This window comes from Natrix helvetica (genome assembly GCF_964273705.1).
Source record: "Natrix helvetica genome assembly, chromosome: 5".
NCBI lineage: Eukaryota > Metazoa > Chordata > Lepidosauria > Squamata > Natricidae > Natrix > Natrix helvetica.
The window spans coordinates 63,041,368-63,055,389 of NC_138551.1; the positions used below are offsets into that span (position 1 = coordinate 63,041,368).

The window sequence follows — 14,022 nt, forward strand, 5'->3', positions numbered from 1 at the left end:
TAAGAGGGAATTTACCTCCTCTAAGTTTATGAATATTTCAAATTACTATTTTGCTGATTTTTAATCTCTGCTTTTCAAATTTTTGTAGGGAAGTATGGGCAGTATTACATGCATTGCCTGGAAAGGTGATATCCTAGTTCTGGGAGATGTCGATGGCAATTTGAACTTCTGGGATTTAAAAGCTAGGAAATCCAGGTAATTTGCTTAAAATTCTATAAAGCCAAAATCATAAATGATTTGTATCTTGTGACTGACTTCTTGATTGGTGATCTACATAGTACAGATCTCTTTGACTTACCACTATTTGTTTATTGTTAATTCAAAGTTACAACGACACTAAAAAAAAACCCTAATGACCAGGTCTCCCACTTATGATCATCAAGGGATCCCCACATTCGTGTAATCAAAATCTGGGCTTTGCAACTGGCATATATTTATGATTGTTGCAGCATTATAGAGTCACGTCATCCCATCAGCAACCTTCTCAGCCAGATTATGACAAACAAAGTCAATGGGAGATTAATCAATTATATCCATCTAGATGGTGATGGTTATAATACGTCAAAGCCTGGGCATTTTACAGCCTGTGGGCCATATCCATCCTTTTGGATATCCCTGTCTCGCCTGCAATAGAGTGGGGAGGGGAGGTCAATGGCAGCCCCCCCAATAACAGTCCCAGTTTCTTACCACTTGGGGAAATGAATTGCCCACCTCTCATTTAAGCAATTTCCCCATCTGTTCCTTGTTCACTTTCTGCCAGGGGCATTCCCACCCACCGAGGCTGGGTGAGGAAGATACGCTTTGCTCCTGGAAAAGGAAACCAAAAGCTGATAGCAATATACAATGATGGGGCTGAAGTTTGGGATACAAAGGAGGTAAGGTATCAACTCTGCTGATTTTTGTTCTATATGGTAAAAATAAATTTTAATTAACTAAGAGACATAGATGTCACTTAGACAATTAAGGCCTTCTTTAATTCAATGAACCTCTTGATTGCATGTAGAAATCAAATTAGGAATAGTATATTAATATTCAAGTTGTTATAACATTCTTTCCAGTGGATAAAGTGCTGGAGACAAAAAATTCAGTCCGCAATTAAAGGGTAGTTGTATAGAAAAATAAAATGAATCAATGTAAGCTGCTTTGGATTCCTGCAGAATAAACCAATGAAATAAATCAATCACAAGAAACAGTGGATGTTTTTCAATATTTTATTTATTTAGCATATGGGTTCTGCGGAGGTCATGCAATCACTGACTGTATAATTTAGTTTAAATTGTCAGCATAACATGTGTGTGTGTGTGTGTGATATCTGTTAAATAAGAGAATAAATGAAAAAAACCATCACTATCTGAAATAAAAGATGTTCTTTCACTATGAAAGAAGAAAATATTACCGGGTTTTTGTGATTTTTTTTAAACCCAGGAAATAGTAGATGTCTTTAAAAGGTAATCTGAGTTATAGATATGAAATAAATTTCCATAAATTATAAATCAGAAATTAATACTAGTAATTAATTAGTATACAGAATAATTAGCAAAATTCTTTTTGATTTAGGTTTACATGAAGTACCCAGTAAACTATTTATAGCTAAGATTTTCTGTATCCTTTAGGTCCAGATGGTAAGCAGTTTAAGAAGTGGCAGAAATGTCAGCTTCCGTGTACTTGATGTTGACTGGTGCACATCAGATAAAGTGATCTTAGCTTCAGATGATGGTTGTATCAGAGTGCTAGAAATGACAATGAAGCCTGCGTGCTTTAGAATGGATGAACAAGAATTGTCAGGTAAGGTTAAGGACCATTCTAACCCCCCCCCCTTTTTTTTTTTTGGTAGAATTGCATTGTACAGTATTGTTGTAGTAAAATGAGAATGTTTCAGCCAGCATTGGAATGAGGCAGAGATATTTTATTTATAGTTATGGCATAAATTTCAAATGGTAGGTGTAAGAACGTGGGTGATTTTTAACCTATGCCATAAGAACAATGTGGAATTGCAAAGAAAACTCAGAATTGTAGACCTAGAGTACATGAATTGTAAAACCTTTTTTAAAAACTCTAGTGCAGGTGATATTTTTTTTTAAAAAAAGGAAGGTCTTTTAGCCAGTCCCCAGGCTCACAATTTAAATAAGTCATAATTTCAAATGATTTATTTGTTTCCAGCTCTTGCTTACGAAATATTGACTGCAAAAAAATATCATTATATATTCGTATGTTGAATTGGATATAAAGATCCCAATTCGCAAATGGAAAATAATGGTTTATATGCTCTTGATCTTCCTTCTTTCTCTAAATTCACGTCGAACCCACAGTCTGCCTGATATTGCTATATTCCTATTCTCAGCATCCCTACCAGCATGGCCAATCATAATAATGGATGCTACAGGTGGTAGTTCAGCCCTTTCCAAGTCACAAGTCTCTCTACAATACCTTGCATGCTATTCTGGAGAATCCATTAGCTTTGCAGTAGGAAAAGAAGGCTCTTGTGGAATTCAGTGCAATCTCATATGGGATTGGGCTTCAGATGGGCAAATTAATAAGGGCACAATATAAAAGGTATATTGTGCACAATATATTCGGTCACAGTAAAAAAAGAACCTGAATGCACAGTTGCCATTAAATTTGTTTGCCTGAATCTTTGGGGAAAACCTTTGTATCATATTTTTTTTTTATTTAACAAAAGCAATGAATTAGCATTCCCTAAAATGAACATTTGCTTTTCAGTTTAATTTGAATGTGAATTTAATAATTAATGTGTTGTGCAATAGAAAAAGACTAAAAATACTTCACAAATATAAAAATAAAATTTAGAGGAAAACCCAGTACGTACATATATACACAGATTCTTTTAGTTCACATCCATTACATTCTACTTTACTTCCTGGAAAAATAGGTGTATAAAATGTTTTTATTTTTTATACTTCCAACTGTAATATTTTTATCAATGAAGCCATTCATTTTTTAATTCTCATATTATATGTAAATTACAAAAGTGTGTATAATGTTCCATTTAAAAATAAAGTCTAGTTTTCTACTTAGTACAGAAAGGTAATATAATGTATAATTTCTGCAAAACTTTTACTTGCAATCTGTAAATCTAAAATACTGCTTTCTGCTTTTTACTATGCGATTTGATTACTAGGGTGTTGCATAAATTACATGTATTGTTCATAGGCTCACTCATATCCAGACATTCTAATATTAAATATTTAATTTATTGCCAGATATTTTTGTGAAATGTTATATGTAGGAAATATTTTCCCTTTCCATGTGATGAAATCACTAGCACTGCTTTACAATATGACTGTATGATTGACTTTTATCTTTACTGCTTAAAAAAAACAGGACAGGGAATTCAGTGGCTTGTAGAAGTTTGCATTAAGTTAATGGCACTGACTGATTAACTGAAATAATAGGATGCACTAAAAAAGAAAACATTTTATTTCAAGCTCTGAAAACAAGCCCACTGAGAATTCTCCACTGAAATATTTCTGATAATTTGCTTTCTACCCTAATGATTCTAGTCTCCTGTGTTTTGTTTGGGAAAAATTGAAAGATTTAAGTATAGAAAACAATAGGAACTCCTAAATCAAACAAACAAGAAATCATCCTTTTCTGCTTCATTTTTGCCCCAAGTTCATAAGAGTAAAGTGAGTTGACATTCCATGCTGACTGAGGCATGAAATAGTTTTTCCAAATTTGTTAAAACCCATGTAGGAAACAATTATTTCCACTTGCATGTTACTTTTTGTTCCTGCATGAATAACAAACTCCCACCTTTGTTTAACTACTGTGAAATATAGATTCATGCTGTTTGCAAATGCTTTCTTCCTAATAATTGAGACTTGATTTTTTTGTTCCTTTTTTGAAAGCAGTAATTTGCATACCTGGCAGGAATGAAGCTAAAAACTGTATTTATCTGTCAGTGCAAATGCAACTAAACATAACCTGCATTGGCTTTTCAACTTTAATTATGTGTTTAGTAACCGTTTCTTTTCCCAACATCTTCCCACATTATCCCTTCTAATCTCAGTCTATAATAATGGAACAGAAAAGATCTATGCAATTAAATAGGCTACACTGATTTAAACAAACAAACAAAAATAGATTAAGCCATGACAGTCTAGATCTAGAGCGTCAAAAGGAGGGCCCCAAACCTGCTTCAAATTTAAAGTTGTCTTCTGAATATTGAAATATTTTATATAATCCTCAGTGGGAAAATTTGAAATACTTTAACCCCAACCTGGTATTTGTATAACTAACTATAGGAATCTACATTGTGATACAATCAGAGAAATATCTTTAAGCCATATATTTCCAATAATAATCAGTCTAGTTATCTGCATAGTTGAGAGACTAAAGACCAAAATACAGAGTTATAACAATCAGTCTGGATTCCTCATGAGTTGGAAGTTGGGCTGGAAATTTTTTACAGCCTTATTATCATGTCCCTGTTCATTAGGGATATCCAAAAAATGAAGTGATCCAGACCATACAAAAATAAATAATGCTATGTGTGATAAAAGTTCTGTGATCATGTCTAGTCTTCTTTACTATTAGCAAAATTCAAATGGTGCTTTCAAAAGATACAAACTTTCAATGGTAAGAATTATTTTAGGAGCTTAACCACCAAAAAGAAGCTTTTAAATAGATTTCTTCTAAAGGCCATTAAACGGATTCTGACAAAGCTAAACCTCTTAATGGTTTTAAAAATAAATGTCTATATATCATATTTTTGTTGCTATGGCTCTGAGAAGCTAGCATAAATACCTTTTCTATAAAACTATTTCTATATAAATGCTTACAAAGGAAAATCTGTTCTAAAATCTAAACATAATGCCAAACCCTTATTCTGAAGAAATACTGTTAATACACAAAATCTCTTCCCCAAAAAAATAAAAGTATATTCACTTTTTAAGATGTTCAATGTACACATTACTTGCCTTTAGTTGCCATTTTTCTCTTTCTTATCCTGAATAGTTAAACAGCAAACACAAATTCAGTAAGAAGTTACTCATTTGCTCAAATCCAGGTGTGTCCAACCTTGATAACCTTAAGAGTTGTACACTTCAACTCCCAGAATTCCCCAGCCACCCCTGCTGTAATCATTTGGTCTTGCTATGGCAATACGTTTTGTATTTCATTTTTCAAAAACGTTCAGTAAAGTAGTTATTAGTTAAGGGTAGAATAAATATTAGCCTTATCACCAGATTGACTTTCATATTGATTTTATGTTTTTTTCATCTCCTATTTTTATTTGTAGAACCTGTGTGGTGCCCATATCTTCCTCCTCCAAGAGCATCCTTAGCTTTAAAGGCTTTCTTACTTCACCAACCTTGGGATAATAAGTATTCTTTGGATATATCATACATGTAAGACTTACTTTTATTATGGAAGCCTTTGGTTTTAGAAAATAGCAACATGTTTATTAAGGTTGGGTTCAGCGGCTGAGCAGTTAAGATCAGCATCTGGCTTTTCAACCAGAAGGTTGATATTCAAGACCTAAGTACTTCGTGATGGAGTGAGTTTCTGTTACTTGCCCCAACAAGTTCCTGCCAGCCTAGCATGTAAATGCAAGTAGATAAATGGGTACCACTTTTGTGGAGAGGTTACAGCATTCTGCGTGCCTTCGTTGTATAGTCATATGAGCCACATAACCACAGAAGCATCTTTTAGAGAATGCTTGCTCTTTAGCTATAATTCAGAGATGAGCAATTCCCCCTAGATTTGGACACGGCTGGTAGAAGAAGTCTTTACCTTTTATGTAAAGATAAAGGTTCTCCTTGTGAGTCTGACCTGAATTGAGCTTAGAAACAGCATGTAAATTTAATTTCAGATTGTCAGGATTTGACTACTGTGGTCATTAGGAGTTGAAACAACTTGAGCAATCAATATTTGACTCTTAAACCTTTATTCATTTGTTTTTCAGCAATTATCCAGAAAATGAAAATATTAAAAATATGCTGCAAGAGCAGTTATATTCATTGTCCAAGTAAGCATATTTTAGTTTCTTATATTATATCTTGCATGTACATAATGGATTAATAAAAGTATATTTGCTTGCTTTTATTATACTATCAAGCTGCATTAGGTTTTTATTTTCCAACAGTCTAATTCAGTAATTTGACATATTTATTAAAGTAGCATTCTTAGTTTCCAGCATCAGTTTTTCTTGTATAGATATTAATACATGTAGTCATACTGATGTGATTGATGTGTTATTTCTCGTTTTGTTCAGCAGATATGTAACATATTTATAACAATATTTAAAAATATTGTAATATGTGTGGTGCCATTATATAATCACATCTAATCAGAATTTGATAACAATTGTTAAGGCAATACTTTGATGAAATAAATGTACTATGGGTTTGTGCCTTTAGCAAAAATTGTTGCTAATTCACATTTATGAATTTCAGGCTATCGAACATGAGGTTTTTGGCTTTCTATTGCTAGTAAAAGACTAGAAAAATATTTATAGAAAAGTCAAGACTCTTTACAATATGTAAACATTTGGCTCTACACTATTATTTCATATCAACTAGGCCAAAGTGTCCTATATATATAGGACACTTTGGCCTAGTTGATATGAAATAATAGTGTAGAGCCAAATGTTTACATATTGTAAAGAGTCTTGACTTTTCTATAAATATTTTTCTAGTCTTTTACTATATCTGTACATATAGATACAAGTTCTTCTATAATTATAGGTATTCATTTATAACATTATAAGTCATTAATTGAACAGTGTGTATAATTGTGTGTCTGTATGTAATGTTTATAGCTATGCCTAGGATATGTAGAAATAACTTCCTTTTTGCGCAGACATTTTTAAAGATGCAATAGGCTTGGTGCAGTAGTACAATACTTTTATCTTCACTAGTATGTAAAGTTAGTAAGGTACAATTCAGTTGTTTTTTTTATTTATTGTTTTCATTCTGTTAAAATGAATATGAATAGTTTGCTTCTCAAGAAAGAGCTGTTTGTTTTTGTTCTTTTTGAAACTGTCTTTGGTAAAAGGGGAAGAACTCAGAATATATACTGAAATGGTTTAACTTTTCACAGTGATGTCAAGAAACTTTTGCTTGATCCAGAGTTCACTCTTTTGCAGCGATGCTTATTAGTTTCAAGGTAATATAACATTTCCCAAATAACCTCAAAAAGTTTATTTTAATAATAGTTCTTATATAATGCTAAACCTGAATATTGTCTGTTTCAGAATTAGTACACTATTTATGTTTAACAGTGTAGATCAATCAGGATTAGATACAATTAGTGCTGCATTAATTTTTGTACAGAAATGAAAAAAGTAAGGAAAATTTCATTAGGGTAATTTTATTGGTTTGTTTAGTTATAATCATTTACTTCAACCATTGTAAAATTAAGTGTAATAGCTATTGTGACAGAAATGTTTCCCATTTATCCTATTAATTCTGAGATAATATTAGTTAACAATCCAGTATTTTTTACTGTTGCAGATGGATAGGCAAATTATAACATTTATGGGATATTGCTTTTTTGCTATCTGTGAAGTACCTTGGCTGGATTTCTGTAGAATGCTCGATCAATTGCACAGGTTTTTGGAACAGCATGTTGCGGAAACCCAGTCTTACTATCTAGTGTAAGCCTATCCATGACACTAAACCATAAGATGGAGATTCTTAGTTGTCCGGATCATGGTTGTCCCAAAAGTGTTTTTCCAAAAGGCAACTGGATTTTGTTTTTGTTTTTTTCCTTGAAGGTTTAATTTAATTTAATTTAATTTAATTAGCACTTCTAGAAACACCTCTAGAAGGTGTTTCGCTTCTCATCCAAGGAGCTTCTTCAGCTCCGACCTGAAGAACTTAAGAAGCTTGTAGGATGAGAAGTGAAACATCTTCAAGGAAAGAAAAAACACTTTTGGGATAAACCATGAGATGTCTTATTTGGGGGAGAGGGGAAGTAAAGTATATTAATACATTTTCTTAAACTGGATTTAAGATCTTGCATATTGGATGAACTTTACCTTAAATGGGGAACAGATAGCAATAGCAATAGCACTTTGAGTGATATGCCGCTTCACAGTGCTTTACAGCCCTATCTAACCAGTTTTACAGAGTCAGCATATTGCCCCCAACAATCTGGGTCTAAGTAATGTGTCTGTGATACTATTTCATAATAATGCACAACTTTAGGAATAATGCTTTTAGCACAGTGTTTCCCAAATTTCCAGCTGTTTCTTACAGCTTCCATAACCCCCTCTCTGCATGTTAAATAGTCAAAGATGATGGGAGTTGTAGCCTTCAGTTATTTCAGCTTAAGTTATACCATCAAGAATTATACGTATTTAGCCCTGAATCTTCCTGCTTTCAGGAAAACAGTTCAGAAGATTCTCTTCAGTCAGGCCTTTTTATATTACCCTATTTCCCCAAAAAATAAGCCCTCCCCAGATAATAAGCCCAATCAGGCTTTTGAGCGCATGCACTAAAATAAGCCCTCCCCCAAAAATAAGCCCTTCCCAAAAATATTGCAACACAGCAGCAGCCATGAGATGACCACGCTCGCCGCCTCCTGGACCTCAAAAATAATAAGACCTCCCTGAAAATAAGGCCAAGCTCTTATTTCAGGGGTCAAAAGAAAAAAAGACCCTGTCTTATTTTCGCGGAAACACAGCACATCAGTGATAATTTTAGTATTTTTCCTGATTATCAATTTTATTTTAATGTATTAATTATATTAGGCTCCTAAGAATAGAAAGTCTGTAAATAAATTTAAAGAAATGAAATACATCTGAGAGTGCAGCCTGGTTTCACAGGATGTGTGAATGCACTCATTGATTTTAAATCTGAACTATTAATGTAGGTTTTTATTTTTCTCAGGCTGTACGGGGATGAATCTGAACTACACTTTTGGACTGTTGCTGCCCATTATTTGCATACTTATTCCTGCAACAAATCATTAACCATAAAAGCAGATTATGTACTTGCTTCTCAAGAAAACTGGATCAGTCCGCTAGATATATGTTATGATATTCTCTGTGAAAATTCCTATTTCCAGGTATTGCTTGATTTTTAAAATTTTAAGCCCATGCAAATCCACAAAACATTCTTTAATAATTTTTACAAGCCTGTTCTCATTTCTTTTGAAGCTTTCGGAAGTACAAACAATGGTTATTATTTTTTGATTGAGTAGAACTCATATATCTGCATATATGTTAGTACTACTTGTTGCAATTTGTACAATGCAAGAACCATTTAATTTATAGAAGTTCTATCTGGTAGAAGTGTAGGAAATTTTTATACTTACACATACAATCCTACAACCTGAGGCTCAATTAAACTTTTTTGTGCACAATCATTAACCTAATTAGTTTTGCTATGATGAATTTCAGAAGCTTATAGAAAGCTTTTCTATCACAATTTCTGTTTACTAACATGTAAGAAGTAAACAATTGTGTCACTTCAGTGATAAGCAGAAATCTTCATTTTTCTTCATAGCAAAATGAGGCAGCATAATTGGATTATTAATACTATTGACCATTAAAAAAGCTTACTCTTAGCATTTTTATCATATGCATGTTCTACTTGTACCAACAGCCATAATCCTGAACAAAAGCCTCAGGGCCTTGTTAATGCTCACTTAATATTTCATTCATTCTTATTCCTAATCCCTTGTGCCTCTGTTACTATTTACTTAATTCTGATACCAATTTGCTACCCAGTTTAACTTCCTTACCTTGCATTTTAACACTTTTTCAAAAGCTTTTCATATGTTTTTATCGCCATATTTTTAGCTACATACATGAATATGAAACTGAAACATCAATGTAAATTGAACCAAATTTACTTTTGATTTTATCCTTTATCAAAAAATGTATTTTTTTTCTATGATTCCTGCAGAAATTCCAGCTTGAAAGAGTCAATATTCAAGAAGTTAAAAGATCAAATTATGATCACACAAGGAAATGCACAGATCAACTCTTGCTTTTGGGCCAGGTTGGTGCTGCCAATTTGGGCTTTTTGTGTTGATTTAATCTTCTTTGATACATGTATTTTATTAGAAATATAGGAGAATATTAAGCAATATTGGTGATGTAAATTGTTACACTCTGATAGTTATCTTTTTCCCCTTTCCAGACTGACAGAGCTGTGCAGTTGCTTTTGGAAACCAGTGCCGAGAACCCTTATTATTATTGTGATTCCCTCAAGGCCTGTCTTGTCACCACAGTTACTTCCTCGGGCCCTTCCCAAAGTACCATTAAATTGGTAGCAACAAACATGATTGCAAATGGAAAGCTGGCAGGTATAATTTCCATTCTCTATATTGAGTTCTGATAAGAATGCCTCAAAAGTTTGAGCATACAGCTATTAAAATGCATGTTATTATTTAGCTAAGAGGGGAACGTTAGACCTCACCTTGTCTTTTTAAAGTACAAGAGGCAACAAAGGATGTTTATCAAAGATTGATAAACATGATCTTATTTCTTTTTTTTATTAGTGCATTAAAAAGAATGGAGGTGAAATAGAGGCAAATACTGTCAACAGTCAAATACTGTGACTACAGTTGCAAGAAAAAGTATGTGAACCCCTTGTGATTTTGCATGAATTGGTCATAAAATGTGCTCTGAACTTCATCTAAGTCACAACAATAGAAAAACACAGTCTGCTGAAAATAATACTACACAAACATTAGATGTTGCCATGGTTTAATTGAACATAACATGTAAACATTCACAGTGTAGGGAGGAAAGAGTATGTGAGCCCCTAGCCTAATGACTTCTCCAAGAGCTAATTGGAGCCAGGAGTGAGCCAATCTTGATTCCAATCAGTGTGATGATATTGGATGTGTTGCTGACAGCTGTCCTGCCCTTTAAAAACACACACCTGTTTTGGGTTTACTGGTTTCAAGAAACACTGTCTGATGTGAACCGTGCTTTGCAAAAAAGAGCTCTCAGAAGACCTACAATCAAGAATTGTTGACTTGCATGAAGCTGGAAAGGGTTACAACAGTATCTCCTAAAGCCTTGATGTTCATGTGTCCACGGTAAGACAGACTGTCTACAAATGGAGAAAGTTTATCACTGTTGCTACTCTCCCTAGGCGTGGTCGTCCTGTAAAAATGTCTGCAAGAGCACAGCGCAGAATGCTTCAGGAGGTAAAGAACCCTAGAGTGTCAGCTAAAGACCTACAGAAATCTCTGGCACATGCTAACATTTTTGTTGACACATCTACAATAAGGAAAACATTAAACAAGAATGGACTACATGGGAGGACACCATGGAGGAAGCCATTGCTGTCCCCAAAAAAATATTGCAGCACGTTTGAAGTTTGCAAAAGAGCACCTGGATGTTCCACAGCACTACTGGCAAAATATACTGTGGACAGATGAAACCAAAATTGAGTTGTTTGGGAAAAACACACAACACTATGCGTGGAGAAAAAAAGGCACAGCACACCAACATCAAAACCTCATCCCCACTGTAAAACATGGTGGAGGGAGCATCATAGTTTGGGGCTGCTTTGCTACCTCAGCGCCTGGATGGATTGTTGTCATTGATGGGAAAATGAATTCCAGAGTTTATCAAGACATTTTGCAGGAAAACGTACGACCATCTGTCCACCAACAGAAGCTCCACAGAGGATGGGTGATGCAACAGGACAATGACCCAAAGCATACAAGTAATTCAACACAAAAAATGGCTTCAACAACACAGAATACGCCTTCTGGAGTGGCCCAGTCAGAGTCCTGACCTCAACCCGATTGAAATGCTGTGGCATGACCTTAAGAGAGCGATTCACACCAGACATCCCAAGAATATTGCTACACTGAAACAGTTTTGTGAAGAGGAGTGGTCCAAAACTCCTCCAGATCGTTGTGCAGGTCTGATCTGCAACTACAGGAAATGTTTGGTTGAGGTTATTGCTGCCAACGGAGGGTCAACCAGTTATTAGGTCCAACGGTTCACATAATTTTTCCTCCCTGCACTGTGAATGTTTACATGTTAGGTTCAATTAAACCACGGCAACATCTAATGTTTGTGTAGTATTATTTTCAGCAGACTGTGTTTTTCTATTGTTGTGACTTAGATGACGTTCAGAGCACATTTTATGACCAATTCATGCAAAACTCCACGTAATCCCAAGGGGTTCACATACTTTTTCTTGCAACTGTAAATGAATTCTGCTTTGACATTTTTATATACAGGTAGTACTCGACTTACAACAGTTCACTCAGTGACTGTTCAAAGTTACAGCGGCACTTTTAAAAAGTTACTTATGACTGTGTTTCATACTTACGACCTTTGCAGCATCCCCATGGCCACGTGATCAGAATTCAGATGCTTGGCGACTGGCATGTGTTTATTGCAGTTGCAGTGTCCTGGAGTTATGTGATCACCTTTTGTGACTTTCTGAGAAGCAAAGTCAATGGGGAAGCCTGATTCACTTAACAACTGTGTTAATAACTCAATAACTACAGTGATTCACTTAACAACTATGATGAGAAAAGTCGTAAAGCGGGACAAAACTCATTTAACAAATGTTTCACTTAGCAACAGACATTTTGGGCTGAATTGTGGTTTTAAGTCGAGGACTACCTGTATCTCTTTTTTGGGGGGGGGGGCGGTTGTCATGTGTTGAAGATCAAAACAGTATTAAATGGTTGTGAATACCCTAACATTGAATCTGAAGGTTATAAATCAGGAAGCTGTTTGGACTTTACCCTCTACAAAAAGCAGTTGTCTATCATTTTGAACTGGAAAAGTTCTGATGACTTTTTTTAAAAATTTGAACTGTGTCTCATTAAGATTCAGTACTCCCCCCCCCTTTTTTTTTCCCATTCTCCCCAGAGGGTGTCCAGTTATTGTGTTTAATAGATAAAGCTGCTGATGCCTGTCGTTACCTACAAACCTACGGGGAATGGACTCGAGCTGCATGGCTTGCAAAGGTAGGATGCTTATCCTATATGCTTCGGTCCTATTTAAGAAATAATGGCATGTATAATTAAAAAGTTGAGAAAAATAGTAGCTGATGTATTCATAGGGAATGTTTGAAAATAGTCATAAACCATGAATGAACAAGATTACTGGTGGATATTTATCAATGTCATTTTTCAAAAAATGCAGACTCTTTCTCATTATTCTCTAAATAATTAGAAAATAATTTAAAGCAAGTGATATAAATGAAGAGTTGTTACATTTAGGTAACAACTTACTGGCACAAGTGACTTGGCTTCCAGAATGTATTCAAATACTTTGAATCTTTCCAAGGTTCGCCTGAATGCAGAAGAATGTGCAGATGTTTTGAAGCGTTGGGTGGATCATCTTTGTTCTCCACAAATCAATCAAAAATCCAAGGCAATACTTGTCCTCCTTTCCCTGGGTTGTTTCATGAGAGTGGCTGAGATGTTACATAGGTCAGTTCCTTTTTCTTTCACAACCTAAACCACTTCTCTATATATTTTGCACTTCAAAAGATAACATGAAAAAAATACAACATCAACTTGATGCAATCTCTTGAAAATCAAAACAGAAGTCATTTAAATGTCTTTCTGAATAAAGAGGCCTGTCAATTCAAATATGTTTACAAGAGAAAAAGTATATTCTATAAATAATCTGATTTAGGGATGACAAACTATCTGGGAATTAGTCTGAGTTAATTCAGTGTATAAATATGACGTTAAATATTGGGTTGCTTAAGGAACAGTATCAACAAAAATAGTACCTTTTGACATTAAGTAAATGGGAGTTGTGAGGTGTTTTGTAGTTTCAAATTTTATTCTGATTGAAAATCTAGTGTAGAAATATATAAAGAAAAATGTAAATAAAAATTCCTTAGCAAGAATGCTGTTTTTATAGAGGCTTGTAGTATACTTTCCAGGTGTCAGTTACTTTTTTGTAAATAATTAACATAAATACATACAAGTTGAAAAATACTGAAAATGAAATCAAATGACATAAAATGGAAGTGATCCAAGTCTCATGCCTCTCACCATACATTTTTCCAAGTGAGCACATAATATATTCAAATAGTAATATTTTTATTTGCT

At 34.2% G+C, this 14,022-nt stretch overlaps 1 protein-coding gene across 1 annotated transcript in view; it reads left to right on the plus strand.

The window, feature by feature from the left end:
- The window catches only part of WDR11 (WD repeat domain 11), a 58,475-nt gene that overhangs the window by 35,142 nt on the left and 9,311 nt on the right, over positions 1 to 14,022 (plus strand). The window contains exons 17-27 of the mRNA XM_081955331.1: positions 89 to 195; positions 761 to 875; positions 1,614 to 1,785; positions 5,261 to 5,369; positions 5,927 to 5,989; positions 7,063 to 7,128; positions 8,856 to 9,033; positions 9,876 to 9,971; positions 10,113 to 10,278; positions 12,824 to 12,921; positions 13,244 to 13,389. Of these exons, the coding sequence (XP_081811457.1) occupies positions 89 to 195; positions 761 to 875; positions 1,614 to 1,785; positions 5,261 to 5,369; positions 5,927 to 5,989; positions 7,063 to 7,128; positions 8,856 to 9,033; positions 9,876 to 9,971; positions 10,113 to 10,278; positions 12,824 to 12,921; positions 13,244 to 13,389 (1,316 nt within the window). The remainder of the gene's footprint in view (positions 1 to 88; positions 196 to 760; positions 876 to 1,613; positions 1,786 to 5,260; positions 5,370 to 5,926; positions 5,990 to 7,062; positions 7,129 to 8,855; positions 9,034 to 9,875; positions 9,972 to 10,112; positions 10,279 to 12,823; positions 12,922 to 13,243; positions 13,390 to 14,022) is intronic.